Genomic DNA, 16,245 nt, shown 5'->3' on the forward strand with positions numbered 1-16,245 from the left:
TGCGGCGTTAAGAAAAAAAACAAAAAAAGATGGCTGCTGCTGCTGCTGCTCCGTGACACGAGAGGATATCAAACTACACCATCCGTCAAGGAAAGCGAAACTCTCTTTTTTCAATAGGAAACGAAGGGGGGATCATTCAAACGGGGCTCCTACTTTAGCCACGCCCAGTTGATCGACTTTTCACGGGGGAGCCGCACACTAGGCAATGGGGGCGGGGTTTTGATTCAACCTTTGCTCGACTCGGCATTGGTCCGCCCGACGACCCTCACCCGGTTGACAGGCGAATGGGGTGGAGTTGGGCGCGCCAACGACGGCGGCGCTGCATCCCTTAACACACGCCAAAAATAAAAAAAAGAGTCTTCCTTCTTTTTTCTTCTTCTTCCAGTCAGTTGTTGTATAAGGAGGAAGAATATATTTGAATCTCAATTTATACAAAAGAGACATGCTAGTTGCTGCTAGCTGCAAAAAGGGTAAGAAACGGAATCCTCCAACGGTTTTTTCTCTCCCGTCTGCCGCCCCACCCCGACAGACGAAGAGAGAAAACATTTTCTTTCTCTCTCTCTCTCTCTGCCTGTTTTTGGCATTCAAATGAGATAAAAAGCTGTGCGCGCTCCGACGTGAAAACGTGTCGTTATTTTCTACAGGCGGGCTGCTGTTGGGGTTACCAAACACACACACCAGCAAACTCTTGGAGGTCGTCCCCCTCCCTATGGCAAACTTGGCAAGTCTCTCAAAGCGCCAAACGGGCGGCCCTTTTTTAATTCTTCTTTCCTTTACAACCTAACGTCAACGTGCAACTATTTTTTCGTCTCCCGAAAATATTAGACAAGAAGAGACGAGAGAAAAGAACAAACCGGTTCCCAATCGAAAATCAATGGGGTTCTTTTTTCACCTCCTCCCACTTGGAATAAACAAAATTCACGTCATTGCAAACCAAAATTGTGACCTCATTCATTGATGGTATGAAACGGAAACTTATTTTTGGGTTTTTTTAATCAATTCAATATCCGTTCGAGGGGAAGAATCGTCAACTAGGGGAGAGAGAGAGAGATTTATGACAAGTATTTTTTAAAAACAGTTGCTACTACTGGCCGGGCGTGCGTAATATTCACTCACGAAAATGAACGAACGACAAAAAGGGTGAAAGGGAATCTTTTCTCCTTTCCTTGAATTTTCATTTGTGAATGAAAACATAAAGAGGAAGTTTATATAGGAGCACAGGCGTGACTGGGTCAATTCAGTCACGAAATTGTTCAACTGCTGCACGGTCCAGTTTATAGACGCAATGCTCTTTTTTTCTTATTCTCCCTTAATAAATCTCAAAGGAAAAATTACCCAGCACTCGACGCATAATTTAAAAAGAAAAATCAAAAGAAAAAAAAAATTTCGTTTTGGAAAAATAAGTTTAGAAGGGGAGATGATGAGGACGAGGGTTCATTTGCATATCACAGCTGCTGTCACACACAGTTCTTCCATTCCCTTGATTTTTTTTTCGTCTTACTATTTATACACACACACACACACAAGAGACACTCTTTCTTCACGGCTGGGGTCTCTCCGCTCCATCAGGTTCGATTATTCCATGTTCAAACACAGGCGTAGAAAAAGAAAAAAGAAATAAAGAAAAAAGAAAGAAAAAATAATTTTCAAAAATGATTTTAATAGCAGCGCGCGCGCCACGTTTAAAAACAAAACCAAAAATTCTCTCGTGAGCAAAAGCCCCCCCCCTTCCACCCGAATGGTCGGTTTCCTTTCTATACATTTCTAAAACGCGTGAAAGAAAAAAAGAAAAGAAAAGAAAAAGAAAAAAAAGGGAAAAGATAGGAGAGAGATCGGTAGGATTGATGGAATGTCAACGAGGAACACGAGATCCTCGTTAAGGCTCGACAACAAACCCAGAGCTTTTTTATCTTGTCGTCTCTCTCTCTCCCCACTTTTTCTTCCTTGTGCATTTTTGATCGCCGGCCCCCCCCCCCCCACCATATTCACCTTGATGCCTTTTAAATCTTCTTCAATTCAATTTTGTACTCAAATATACCCCGGCGCTCACTTTTTGTATCTACAGCTGCTATGGTCGTGTTTTCCGCACAATCCTTACGCACAGCAGTTAGGATTTTCTATCTAGGCTTAGCCATCGGGGCTAGAACAGACAGATGGAGAAGGCGTCCAACATGAGCGCTCATGTGCCGTGAATACGTGCACAACTGACACATTTCGATGCTAATCTTATGGCGTGTACTGTTGGCTGCCGCTAGTTACTGGGCATTACACGGTCGGTGGCTTCCTAGTCATTATTATTCCCCTGTGTCTTTTATTTTAAATTCACCGCGCATTTCTTTGCTTTTCGAACCCCGTTTTTATGCCTATGTCAACCGAAGATGGAGACCCCTTCGTGTTCCAGAAGAAATAAATATCCACACATGACCATTTTTGGGAAGGGGCAGCTCTTGGACTCGATTCACCGTGAATTTGTCTGCAACCAAACTAACGACATTTATTTTACTTTTTCAAGATATTCTTTTGGTCAGGAATTTTTGTCTTATAAGGATTCGAGTCATTTTTAGAATTTTCCTCTTCATTTTTTTTTTTTGTTTTTTTTTTTTTTTACTTTCCCGCTTCTTCTATGAATTCAATCAAAGTCAAAATAGTCGACAAAACTACCGAACGGGTCAACAAAGTTAAAAAAATCAAATAAAAATAAAAAGTCGTCCTTTTTTCTAAACAAATAAACTGGTATCACAAACTTGTGTGACGAGATCGACTAGAAACCAAAAAAAGAAACCTCTAAATTTTATTTTATTTTGTTTTTTGTTTTGAATAAATAATAACAGCAGCAAGCAACAAGGAACACAGTAGCCCCTGGAGCGGCAACAACATTCAGATATTTGTAGTATAGATGTTGTATCTCTATATCCCCAGTAGAGTAGAAACAACTACTAGGCGACAACAACTATTCTCTTTGGCTGCTTCAAAAAAATATAAAATATAAAATAAAATAAAAAATACACACAACTAGCCTACATACGCGCAACTGAATTATTATTACATTGTACCGTGGTGGACTAGTAAAGAAAAAGGAGGGAAAATTAATACATACAAAAGAGATGCCTTGAAAGATGTAATCAGCAGCTCATCACCGGCGGGTTAAATCTTTTTGTAAAGAAAGAGAAAATGTAACGAGAGAGAGAGAGAGAGAGGAAAAAGTTTCAACAAAGTTGGTGGAGTCGAAGAGTCAAAAAGTCCGCGGGATTCTCCTAGTTTTCATAATTATGCCTACTGGCTCATTTCACTACACACAACATTTCAACTACTCGTGTTCCCATAAAGTTGGACTAGTCTACTTTTCCTCACAGGATTCGTTAGAATTTAAATTGATTTCTTCAACACACACACTTGAAAAATTTTAGGTAAATATTTTAAACAACATTTTACCGAAATATTTCAATTAAAAGTGCCAACTCTCCGTACAAAATATTCGAAAGAGCTACGCCATCAGATTGTTTCAACAAAAAAAGAACCAAGTGATAAAAATAAAGAAATCACGAGTTCTCCTTCACTTTAACCGAATCAAATTCCCCCCAGAAAAAGAAAAGATGGTCGACACCGAGTTCCGTTGTTGGCTCCTGATTGCGCGGCAAATAACATCACGTTTGATTCTTTCATCGTACAGTAATAAAGAAAAGAAGAAAAAGAAATACGGTCATCACATGCTCGTGTACACAATCCGTGCTCGTTAGCAGTCAGTTTTGTACATTTTCTTTTAAAAATAATAATAATGGAAAGCTCAAAGTCAAGATGCCAGAGATTCAGGGCTCGAATAATTCAGTCATCATGTCATGTAATTCTTCTTTTTTTTCTTCCATCTTTTTATTTTTTATTTGAGTTGCTTTTTCGTGGTTGGTTGGGGCGCTAGATGTTGTGTAGTAGTAGTAGTAGTAGTACGTAATAACAGAATTGAGTGCCAGAGTCTGCGGGGCACAACATCTCCAGGCCCGGCGCATGCGGGCTCTAATCATCTTTTTCTCTCCAGTTTAGATTTTTATCCGAAACCCATTCATCCATCATGGCCGCCCACGCAAGGTTATGAAATAATAATTTCATTTGCACAGTAGTTGTTTCTTTTCTTTCTTCTTTATAACAAAATACTATTTAATGGAGAAAGTTCCCGGTGGAATGTATCCCGCGTGCAGAGATTACACAAGGCTCCGAAACGACCCTATTAGTTGCAAAGCCTCTTATCGTCTTTTAATCTTTTTCGATCATCTGCGTAGAACTGATCAAATATTTGAGACGATACCAAGAAAAATACAAATTGAATCGAACGTTTTAGGCCAATAATGCATCACAAAAAGGAATCGGGGCTCCACCCACGCCCTGGAAATCAAACCGCGGCAACTGCGCAGACGCGCACCCGCCCTTTTTTTCCAAGCCCCACGGCCGAATTAAAAATAAATCTATTTCCAAATACATTAAAAAATTAACCAAAATCATTTTCAATTCAAAACGTAACGCTCCACCATTCCCTACGGGAGAGAAGAACAAAATTTCATTCAAGAAAAGAAGGAAACACAAAATCAATTCAAAAATCCGACCGTCTAGATACATAATGCAACGTTTCATCCATTTCATGTCGTAGACATTGAAAATAAATAATTAAATTCAAACGACGTCAGCAACGGCGTATTCCCACACAGGCAAAGAACGTGGTTGATTGGGCGTTCAAATATTTCATCTGCATGTCGAAAGAAAATCAAGAAAGGAAAAAAAGGAAAAAAATTTTTCTTTCAGTGTAGAGATGGGGAAGGGATCAATCTACATGTATGCAAAAGCGTCGCCGTCGTCCGCCCTTCACCTACCCACACGTACCCCCGGGTTTCCCACGTTATCCGATAAAGGGTTGGCTGGCATTCCCACACACTACTACTAGTACTACTACTCCCCATTTGCATATTATAGTGTACGCGTCATCTTTGGCCTCTTCATCCGCCATCTTTTTCCTTCAGCAGATCATATCGAATACGATCAAAAAGGGTTACGTAACCCAAATAAAATGGGCACCCCCCACCACCCTTGAAGCGCGTCCCCCCCCCTATGAAAAAAAATTTCAATAGAAAATCTCACCCCCCCCCCTCACACACAGAGCCTCCCTTTAGTATAGCAATGTATGCAAAAGAGAGAGGGTTACGTGTGTGTGTGTGTATCGCGATCTACTTCTTCTTACTACTACATCTGCATATTATATGCAAAGGCGTCCATTAATGAGAGCGTGAGAAACCCCCTACACACCACCCGGTTGGGGGATCTCCCCTCCCTTTACATGTGATGTCATTTTGATTATTCACCCCCCTCGGTGTAGGGGATCATCTCGGTTGAGCATCTCTTAGACACACACACACCTGAAAAGATTTTTTTTTCTTCTTTGCCGGAAAAAAAAAAATTCCCAGTTTGATTGTGTACATTGAATTTCACAAGAAGACGATCATTATTCATCACCCCACCCTTAAAAACAGCGTTGATTCACGTCATTGTTCAATACAAAATTGTTACGATTCAAAAAAATGTTGATATTAAAAAATAGAAAAACGGTCGATGCCCAGATTGAATTCGAGCAACAACCAAAAAAGAGAGAGGAGAACAAATCTCAATCCTCATTAAACAATTTGATTTTGGCGCCACACAAGAAGTCGATTTTCAAAAAGTTTAAACGCTAATAAAACAAAAATGAAAAACAAATAAAACATCAAACATGTTTTTGAATTCCCCTGAAGCTTGGGCAATCGTAATAACGCAATGATGAATACAAGATGAAACATCCATCCAGACAGAACAACATTTTTACACGGATCTCACTTTCAAGGGGGAAAAAATTGCTGCCCGGATCGATTAGAATAGTCTAAAAGCTCATTATTACCATCGTGATTAATTTTATTCGTCATGCAATAATAGGAGTAGATTCTCCTACTCGGATCCAGACGCAAACAAAAAAAAGAAAGAAAGAGAGAGAGACTAGACACTAGTGCACATATTAATATGGATCAAATTTGTTGTTGGTAATCCTATTACACACGGAGAATAGAGAAAGGGCAAAAAGTTGTTTTCGTCGATTGACTCTCGACCGGTTGGATAATAAAAAAAATCAAATTTTGTGATGGTAAAGAGACTTTCGATGAATGAAAGCAGCAGACGGAATTTGCATACGAGGTCACGCGAGTGATAGGGGAAAAAGATCTTAGACAGTCTGACTTGTCACCTCGATCGATTTCATTTTTTTTTCTCAATTTCTCACGCAATTTATTCGTGAAACCTGCCAGTATTAAGTAGAAATAAAATAATGAGGATCTGCCCTTCCATTAATTTTCAAACTCGACATGTGGGGTAAAAAAAAAAGTAATAAAATTCCGAAATTCAAAATGAATTGGACACCACACGAGTGTCAATAATCAGGATTGTGTGCAGTTGGAAAATAATAGACTCTTATTACTACAAGAATTACAAGATTTAAAAAAAAAAAAAAGAAAGAAAGAAATAACCTGACTGTTGCGGTTCAAAAGACACAAAATTAATTATTAAACAGGTTTTAAACCCCCATCCTCGTTGACTCTTTTTTCCCAATTTTCCCCCGATTGTTATTGCCTTTTTCGTCAACTTAACCAGGGTCCCAGATGTAAAATGTATTTTTAAAAAACACCAAATGTGGACACGGTTTGTTCTATAATTTAAGCAGCACCTGCTCCAGCCATCAATGTTCATTTATTTCTAAAATCGTAGGAAAAAAGGGAAATAAAAAAAAGAACTTGAAAACTTGTTGGGAAACGATCCATCTTGTTTCTGATGATGCTCACGGCTAACAAACTACGAGGCTCATCTCGATCGACTACTATAAATTTCTCGACTCGTTAAAAAACTGGAAGAAAAAAGTTTTTCGTGTGAAATTAGAACTCGGGCATGGCCAATGGCCTTTTTTTTCGAAAAAAAGACTTTCATAGTTTAATTGTTTCGATGCTGCCAGAAATGACGCCTCGAAAACCGACCAACGTGATTCGTTTCTTTCCCCTTGCAACGATTGAAACAATCAGTCATCATCATGGCGAACTAAATAAAGCAGTCATTTTCCTACCTTTGAGAAGTTCTAGTAGTGCATTTAAACTCGGTCGACCTTGTTGCTGTCTAAATAATTAACATTCGGCACTCCGCATGGTCCAACAGCAGCTCAGGCACTCGTGCACACGTGTTTCAAACTTTCACTTTTTCATGTTAAAATCAAAGTTTTCCTCTCCACTAAACACAAGTCCACACAGCAAATTCCAATGGCGTGTGGAAAGAAACAGGAAAGTCAAAAATGTCTGGAAAAATTTTGCAATTCGACGACACACACGTCGAGCTGCATCTGCATGCAGAACCCATGAGTCACTCGAGCAGACGACACAAAAGAAGCTACAACTAATGACGAAAAATATGCAAATGAGGCGATCACGAAAGATGGTTATGACCGCCATATTGGTTTTTGTTTGCAGCCAATGCGACACGACCAACTGAGGAATGTTGCCATTCCCTAGAAATAATCTTTAAAACAAATTCTCGCGATTTTATGTTTTTATTTTCACGTTTTACACGTCATCATCCAATGGCCGACCGGGGCGAGAGGAGGCATTAGAGCTAAACCGTAATCAAACAATTTCGAAGAAAAATGTTAAAAAATAATCAAAGAAAACATTGAATCAAATGAATTGGGTTTTCAACAGTTTTTATGTTATTTTTTTGTAATATAAGCAAATATGATTTTGTTGGGTGAGAACAGGGTGGGTGGGGTATAGGCGGTAATAATAATAATAACATTACAAAAAATTCAGAATTAAGAGAGAGAGAGAGAGTCGAATACATAATATATATGGCGACGAGAGAGAGTATGGTCGACCGAAATGGTCAAAGAAGCAAAGAGAGTGAGTTTTGTCCTTTGCCGTATAGATTTGAATAAATTCACTGCGCCAAAATCGAGAAAAAAAACAAAAGAAAATACACGATTGTGTTGTCTGCCGTGTGTGTGTGTGTGCCACATTAGACAAATTTGTATGCAAGACGTAACCTATCAATTCCATCACCAACCGTTCATCCCCAAAAAAGGTTTCAAATCATCAAGAGAAAAGAGAAGACGAAAAACAAAAAAAAAAGTGGACAGACGACGAACGACGATTGTTATTTTTTCGATGCTAGGGAAATTGTGGAATGCAACTCAGAGGCTCCTTATTATAAATCTCTCTAAACCCGGGCCTTTGAAGAATGGAGTGAGAGAAAAAGAGGCTATACCGACTTCAGAAGCTTCGAAAGAAACACAATCAAAAACAGATAAGAAAAGCTGGGTGTGTGTGTACGGGAAAAGATCAAAGTGCTGACGGTGGGTAAACGACTGGTTGGATTATTCTCTTGGTCAGACGTCAAAGGGAGAGCTAGACGAGGCTCCTAACTTATACAACTACATTTATCCTTTGCATTTTTCTCTCTCTCTCTCTCTCTCGCTACGGGTCAGACAACTAAATGTCAACGATCACAAACGAATGAAAGATTCGAAAAAGGACAGCTATTTCGTTTCTGAGTATGTCTTCTTCTTTCTCTTCGTTATACGAGCGCCGTGTTTGTGAGTGTCTATGTGTTTAGGAGCGGGATAAAGAGAGACGGGAGGAAATAGTTGCCTATCCATGCACGTTGCACTCAAGCCCAGACGGACCATCCGCCGGGCGAAAAGAAAAAAGGTCAGCAAGAAAAACGACAACAACAAAAAGTGGGGAAGTGAATAAGGAGAGAGAAAAAATGGGAGAAAAAAAGGGAAAACGGGAGGCGACTGTACATTATTTACAATCAACGGCGATCGTAAAAGACGGGAGAAGTAGGGAGGGTACTTGGGTTGTATACGGGGGAAAATCAGTGAGGAAATAGAAGAAGAAATAACCGAAAAAGAAAAAAATCACGAGGTGAGAGAGAGAAAAAGAGACGGGAGGTGGGACATCTATCGACGGAGCTGCGGCAGAGTTTTCCATGAAATAAAACAAAACTATTGCCCGCTGCTTCGTTGGTGCTGCGCTGCCTCCAAACGGGTTGACTAGCAACAAACTGCAGAGCCATCTGACGTCCAAAGGACTGGGCACATAAACATTTTTTTTCTTTTTTCTTTTCTTCTTCGTCTTCTTCTACCAGTTGCAAACAACTCACATGGCCTGTTCCGACCACTTGCGCTCCTCCTGGACCCGATCGAAACAATCGCACATGTAGACGAAATAGGGCGTGAAGATGCGGACCCAGCGGGGCGACTTGTCCGGCCTGTGGTACTGCAAACAAAAGGCCATGCCTTCGTCGTCCACCTCCCAGGCCAGAATCGTTTCCCAGTCGAATTCTATGACTTGGCTCTGATCGAATCAGCCAGAAAAAAAAGGGGAGAATGAAAAATATGTTACTTTTTGGGAAATGATCTTTTTTTTTCACTCACCTGTAAAGATCCATCTTCCTTACACGCCTGAAGCCGAAAGGCGTTAAATCCTAAAGAAGGGATGACGTGACCTTCTTTACGGGCGTCACAACCGCAGTGAGGGAAAACGACTTCACCATAGCCGGGCGATTGCCGAGCCAAGGCTAGATACTGGAATCAGATAAGAAGAAAAAAAAACGAACAAATTTATTCTTAAAAACCTGTAAAATAACTTTGAATAGAAGTTCGGGAAGAAGAAGAAAAACAAAATATAAAGACGGGGGGGGAGACGGAATATGTACCTCGGAGCGACGATTGATGTCCTGCATTGCTTTGAGTTGGTAGAGGTTCTCGCCCGCCATCACATGGCCGCGATTGACTTCATCGACCGTTTGCCAGAACATGTAAGCCGAGATGAGATCGTCACGGGCCAGGAGTAGCTCCACCTGCGGCGAGAAGAGCCATCGCCTCAAAGCCAAACACGTCGCCGAGGCCGTGCTGTAATTCTGAATGTAAATGTTGTGAGGCACTTCGTGCACCTGCAACTTGCGCTCTGCCCAACCCAAAAGGCAAACAATTAAAAAAAGGAGAGTTGTAAAAGAAACAATGAAAAAGAAGAAAAGGACTTTTGATACAAAACAAAATAGAAGAACCCACCGAAATTGTATTCGACGATTTCAAAGAGCGCGAAATATTGCACGCTCTCCTTATCCAGGCAGATTTTCTCCACCGTGGCATTGTAAACGTCGAGGGTGGTTGACGTTTTGCAAACCGAAACCGACACCACTTCGTGAGTCGGCAATAAAACCTTTAAATCCACTTTCTGCAGACCGTCCTGTGTGTGTGTGTATCGTAAATCAATATAGGGGGACGTGCTCAAGGGCGTGAAATGTGTACTGGGTTGATGTTGTTACCTGATCGTCGTCGCAATCCGTCAGGAACTCCTGCACGATATCACTTTCGGCTATAACGCGGACTGCACAAACTTTTTCTAGGTACTGTTCCAGCCCCCGGCGTCGGGCGTCTAGTTGCTGCTCACTTAATCTGAGGAATCAATTGAAATGAAATAACTCTTCGGCGAAATGGAAACGAGCCATATTGTGTGAAGCCTTACGCAAACGGCCATTTGCCAGGGAGTTTTGGGAAGTTGAATCCAATGAATTCCTTCTTGAGGTTGTTGTGCAGGTCAACAAACTCACTGTACCTACGTGATGTCAGGTGCCTGCCTGCCATATATATGTCAAAAACAACATATTTGTCATTCTTTTTGTCTGCAAGGCGGTAATCAGGGATGGATATGGGTAGAGAGCGTTTTTCAGAGTAATCAATGTAGGAATAGCCAGCTGTTTCTTCATGGGGCTCTAAACGTTCTGCTTCCTGCAATGACAATAGAAGTTAGGGCTCAGCCTTGTTAGAATTAAGCGAACCTTTGTACCTTTGTGGACACTGAAATGACAGTCAGCAATAGGACGTCACCTCCTGACTTGATCAAGTCAACAACCTGCTTGTGAGTTGATCCTTCAACGCTAGAGCCATTCCTGTAGAAAACAAGTTTGTCAGCGAGTCATTCCACCAGAATTCCAGTCAAGTTAATGTTTTCGGGAACTTACACTTCGAGGATTCTGTCCCCTTTAAGGATGCCTGCTTTGTCCGCTGCTCCACCTTTGAGAACGGCGCTGACATGCTGGAGAGGAGCATAGAGCTGGCCGTTGATTGAGCGAAGCTGTCCGCCCTCACTCACCTGGCCGCGCACATTGAATCCGAACCCCGTTTCCGATTTGACAATTTGGACAACACGAGGGCCGGATGCTGTCATGGACGATTTGGTCACGTAGCTGTTGTTTTCAAAAGATTCACGACTATTCTGTTGATGGATGTCGGCCATGTTTGCCTTTATCCTTTTTCTATTTCTTTTCTAATAACAAAACAAACCCGATGAGACTCGGTGGTTAAGTCCCTGTCAAATGGCGTCCGCATGCCATCTGTTGTGGGTCGTTGTAAGCAGTTTGCCCTGACAAATTCCTGACGACGTTCCAATTACACCCAACAGATGGCGCCTAAATGTTTTCTTGAAACCCTCACCAAAAACTCGCTCATTTCCAGGTGTTTTATCGATTGCAAAAATTGGCGCTAATAAACTTTTCACGACCCGACACCGTCCGACCACCCCCATCTCAAATTCAACTCGTTACACGAACTTTGGACGTGAACTTTCAACCCGCTCCAACTGCATGCGAACAAACAAGCCAACAACTCGTTGTGTACCGCACGCAATTTGTTACACCTTTTGGCCAGTGAGTCTCCAATAAAAATTTAAAAAAAGGCTTCCTTTATTTTTTATTTGTGTTTTTATTACTTTTGATTGATTTCTTGTCGTCCGCTGGGCTTCGTCTACAAAAAAAAAAAAAAAAAAAAAAAAAAAAAAAAAAAAAAAAACTGATTACGCACCGGTTGGTTGGGTTATGGTTTCCCTTGAGATTGGCGTCCTCGAGTTAGCTTTTTCTTCTTTTCTTTTTTTCTCTTCCGGATTGTATTGGCGCCCCGTCCGCGTCTGACCCATTCACCTTTAATTCAAAGCTCTCGCCCATTCGCTGCGGGCTGAGTGACGAAGAAAACCGGCGGGTAAGAATGCTATCGATAATCAAATTATTTGATAATAACATCAAGAAAGCGAAGAAGAAGAGGAAAGAAAGAAAAAAGAAATATAGTGCCCAGGAAAAATAATAAATCAATAAAACGACGATGATGAAGAACTAGCGGGACCGGCAGAACCCCCCGTATGTAATATGTAGCAGCATGGCATTTTCTCCTTTCGATTCGCATGCGTAAGTATACATTCATAGAGAAAGAGGTTCTACTCTCTACTCTACTCTTCCAATCACGATTTTCATATAATGGCCATTTCCTGGCTGTCGCTTTGGCTGTCCCTTTTTGCGGACGTCCGAAAGATGAACGGGTCCAGGAATTCCAAAAAGGTATACTAGACTCCTTATTCCTTTTTTTTGTTACCTATGTACATGTTATGTCGATTTTATCCTTGGCGGGGAGGAAAAACCCTGGGTGTGCGTCTGACGGAAACAACTCTCATCTCTTCTTGCATCTCTTGTGCTCGTGGCAAAAACGACGGGGTTTTCAAATCCAATCATCTTGCCAGCAGTTTCGATTCCGCTCCCCCCCCCCAAACTCCAGCAGAGTCAACACTTGAGAAACTCCCAACTTTACATAATCACTCATCAATTTCCTATGGCAACAGCGTCACTAAACTGCTGGGTGCTGCGTACAACTTGATTTCTTGTCCCCGTCGTTTTACTCCGTCGATTAAAAGAGCGTCGCTCATTATTAGTTTCCCATTACACACTTTCAGAAACTGTGTAAAGTTGCAACGTCTTTTACCTGTCACGGTGTGTCGAAACAACACGGGGAACATAATAATAAATGGATCGACTCCACTTTGGAAAAAAAAAGAAAAAGAAAATATAATTAAAAAAAGAAGAAGAAGAGATAATTGAATCGCAGCGGGAGCTTTTTCGTGATAAATATCGAAGGCGTGGGCGTGTGTGTGTCTGTGTGATGTACTTGGGTTTCACAGACGGTTGTGTGTGTGTTATAACCGGCGGGCGAAAATCTTGTCTTGCATGTTATACGTAGACAAAAAAACAGCTAGAGCCGGGATGCACATATAGGCTGGCTGCTGCTGACTGGGTCTGTCGCGTCGGGCAGGAAATTGGAACGGAAGCCCAGCGAGCGGACGGGACGGGACGGACGGACGGACGTCAAAACATCGTTGCTCACATGTACACATAGAGTTCTTTCACGCGTCTTTTCTTTATATAGACGCGCATTCACGTTTACCTTTGGAGTCTGGAGACATGATCAGCACCGCATGACGTACACGCGTCTCCTCCTTATGTCCTCTGTGTGTCCACATCAAAAGTCCCCCTTCCCCCCGTAAAAATAAAATAAAATAAAAATTGTCCGTCTCCTTTTTCCTTAACTCGCCAACAAAAGGAGTTTGACCTCTTTCTGCCCGTGTACATAGTTGTTGTTGTACCCAGTTCGGGGTAGGAATTTGATAATCAATACAAGTCATCAATCACGATACATATAGATATCCTTTTCGGGATGTACTGTATATCCGAATGTTATTTGTATGCAACTATCCGTGATGAAATAGATCCACTTTTTGGGGGAAGTCCCGTATCGTCCCCACCCCCACTCTTGTGTATGTATACGACAGATATAATGAGAAGGAGAGGCCATTGTTATATAAGAACCTGCCATCCATAAAAAGAGCTAGGCAGACAGTTGGCCCATCGATCGCCCATTTCCTTTCTCGCGCCTTTGCGCTGCTGCCGCCGACGCTGTCCTCCTTCTACATTCTATACGTCAGAGTTTCTATTAGAAATGTGTGCCGGCGGCAGGGGTGGGGTGGGGTGGAGGGGAGAAGGTGGATTCATATCGGGAAAAGAGGATTTGATAGATTGGCGGGGATTAATCTCGTCCGCCGAAAATCCTTTTGCCAACACGCAAAAGGTGGAAATCAGGAGAAGAGCAGCAGCAGCAACAGCGGGCAACAAAAGCCCCCCCCCCCTGGCACCATCCCATCATCACCCGTCCAATACACAGGTACTAGTACTACTTCTACTACTACACCAGTTCACTAATACGCTGGATGGTCTGATGATATACAGGAGATGATGTCTTTTAAAACCCCCCACACAATGTCTAAATACTTAAGAGGCCCTATATAAATATAAGCTAGCAGCCACACAGACACACACCCCCCCCCCCCCCCCATTGTCCACGCGTGATTGAGAGGATCTCATTTCGGCGAATTAATATCTCCGGTGCGGGACTGGGCGCTATAGTATCTATGGGTAAAAAGAAAACCCACCACCCGCCCAAATCCAATCGAAAATCTCATGTCCAACACTACTAGCGCGCGGCCCACAAAGGCTGGTTGGGTTATTGTCACAGAGAGTTAGAATCCCGGGAAACATGTTTCCGTAGAAATTATTAAGCCGATGAATCGATGATAAAAAGAGAAGAAAAAAAGATTTTTGGAAATAATAATAATAATAAAAAACTCCTTTTAAAAGTGAAGGGCCGGGGCGTGTGCATAGTTGATTTTTTTTCTCCTTTTTCTTATTATTTTAGAGTGGAATGTTATATATTTAGCGACGGCCGCCGCCCACCCTTCTCTCTTTCATGACTAAATTCGCATTGGTGAAACTGTTGTTGCTGTTGTTGTTGTTGTTGTTGGGAGTTGCTCACCAACTTGCCTTTTACTCTCCTCTTAGCGGGGCGAGTGTCTAGTACGGGAGTTGATGTATATACTATACCGTGAGCTCCTCTCTCTCCTGATGCTGGCCTTCGCTCGCCCGCGTTCAATAAATGTCATAAACCATGGATGCGCTGGATGCCCACTTACGGCACGGACGGACTTTTGAAAGGCTGTCCTTTTACCAAAGAGTGCTTAGACAGTAACGCGGCCTTATCTATACCGTATGTACTCAAGATGATGGACTTGCAATTACATTTCGGTTAGACTATTTCAATGGCGGGAAAATGTTACAGATTCGAAATTTCAGCGCTGTCTTTTTTGGAAAAGACGAATGAATCCGAAGCAACCGCAGTTGAAAAGATCCTTCGCATCTCTGTATCTCTGCGTGTGTGTGTGTGTGTGTGTGTGTGGATAAGAAAACACGTCGAATAATGTATACACCACTCCACGGTGCTGGATCCACCTCTCTCTCCATGGCAACCGATGTTTTCCCAGCTCGCTTGTGTGTGTGTTTCTGTGTTCGGCGATGTACGGAAGAGAGCAGCTGAAACAGAGAGAGAAAGAGAGAGGGGGAAAGAACGCCGCCCCCGGGACGGCAGGGAGCAACGACAATGAACGAAAGGTGCCATATAAAACCCGGCCGTCGAAATAATATCTATCGATAAAAGGAGAGACAAGACCTCCAATAGGCCATCGACGTGAACGACATGAAAAACATACCACACATAAAACTCCTCTTGGCTCATTCCATCCATCTCCTTTGTGTCCATACCGCGTCTCTCCTATAAATTCCCACCACTCGCGTCTCCTCTATTATACAGATATATCAGCCCGGGCTGATTATATAACAAATACACACACATAGAAATTTATTCTATCTGGATTTTTTCTTTTTTTCCTGCTGTGTTGAAAACTATTAATTGGGCTCTCTTACCCAATTAGCAAATTTGCATATCATAACGGAGAACGTCATTGAAACTGAGCAGGCCATCAAAATAATGGTTTTTTTGTTTAAAAATAAAAAATAAAATAAAAATTGGCGGTAATCGGATGAAAATTTGAACACGCGAGAAAAGAAAAGAAAAGTTGTCTACTTTGTTTATACTCCCTCCCCCCCCCCCCCCCCCACACACACACACCCAAAGGAGAGAAACTATATACATATCGTTGCTGCTGCCTAGCCAGCCCAATCCCGAAATTTTGCGTCTTTTATTCTTATTCTATAAATGTGCATAGATACATTATATGTACGTACGCATACTACGTGTATATAATACACGTATCATCCTAGTTTGAGTTTTCCGCGCTCGGTATTGATTCCGTTTCGCTTGTCGTTTCCCCTCTACCCATTTTGTATGAATATACGTCCTTCTTTCTTTCTTTCTTTCTTTCTTCTTCTTCTTCTACTTCCATTTCGCTTCCGGGAAACAGACGAAAACTACATCGTGAATATTCACGTCCTTATATGTTTAGACCTGCTGGAATACAATCTCCCTCCTGGCAC

The 16,245-nt window shown here is 41.9% G+C and overlaps 1 protein-coding gene across 1 annotated transcript; it reads right to left on the bottom strand.

The window, feature by feature from the left end:
• Window positions 1–7,574: 7,574 nt before the first annotated feature.
• On the bottom strand, window positions 7,575–11,762 carry LOC124311126 (sorting nexin-27-like). The gene is made up of 8 exons (XM_046775449.1): window positions 11,068–11,762; window positions 10,893–10,995; window positions 10,572–10,834; window positions 10,372–10,501; window positions 10,115–10,292; window positions 9,760–10,010; window positions 9,479–9,628; window positions 7,575–9,398 (listed from the first exon to the last, which is right to left on the bottom strand). Exons 1-8 carry the CDS (start codon window positions 11,340–11,342, stop codon window positions 9,201–9,203), a joined length of 1,548 nt encoding a protein of 515 aa, XP_046631405.1. The 5' UTR covers window positions 11,343–11,762; the 3' UTR covers window positions 7,575–9,200.
• Between the last annotated feature and the right edge of the window lie 4,483 nt (window positions 11,763–16,245).

The sequence above is a fragment of the Daphnia pulicaria genome, chromosome 8 (assembly GCF_021234035.1).
Source record: "Daphnia pulicaria isolate SC F1-1A chromosome 8, SC_F0-13Bv2, whole genome shotgun sequence".
Classification (NCBI taxonomy): domain Eukaryota; kingdom Metazoa; phylum Arthropoda; class Branchiopoda; order Diplostraca; family Daphniidae; genus Daphnia; species Daphnia pulicaria.

Bases quoted from the DNA above. Each gene is read 5' to 3' on its own strand.
- LOC124311126 (XM_046775449.1), bottom strand. From the start codon at position 11,342: ATGGCCGACATCCATCAACAGAATAGTCGTGAATCTTTTGAAAACAAC. The intron at 10,996-11,067 runs GTAAGTTCCCGA...TGTTTTCTACAG, and splicing joins GGGGACAGAATCCTCGAAGT to GAATGGCTCTAGCGTTGAAG. The intron at 9,399-9,478 runs GTGAGTGAAAAA...TGATTCGATCAG, and splicing joins AGGAAGATGGATCTTTACAG to AGCCAAGTCATAGAATTCGA.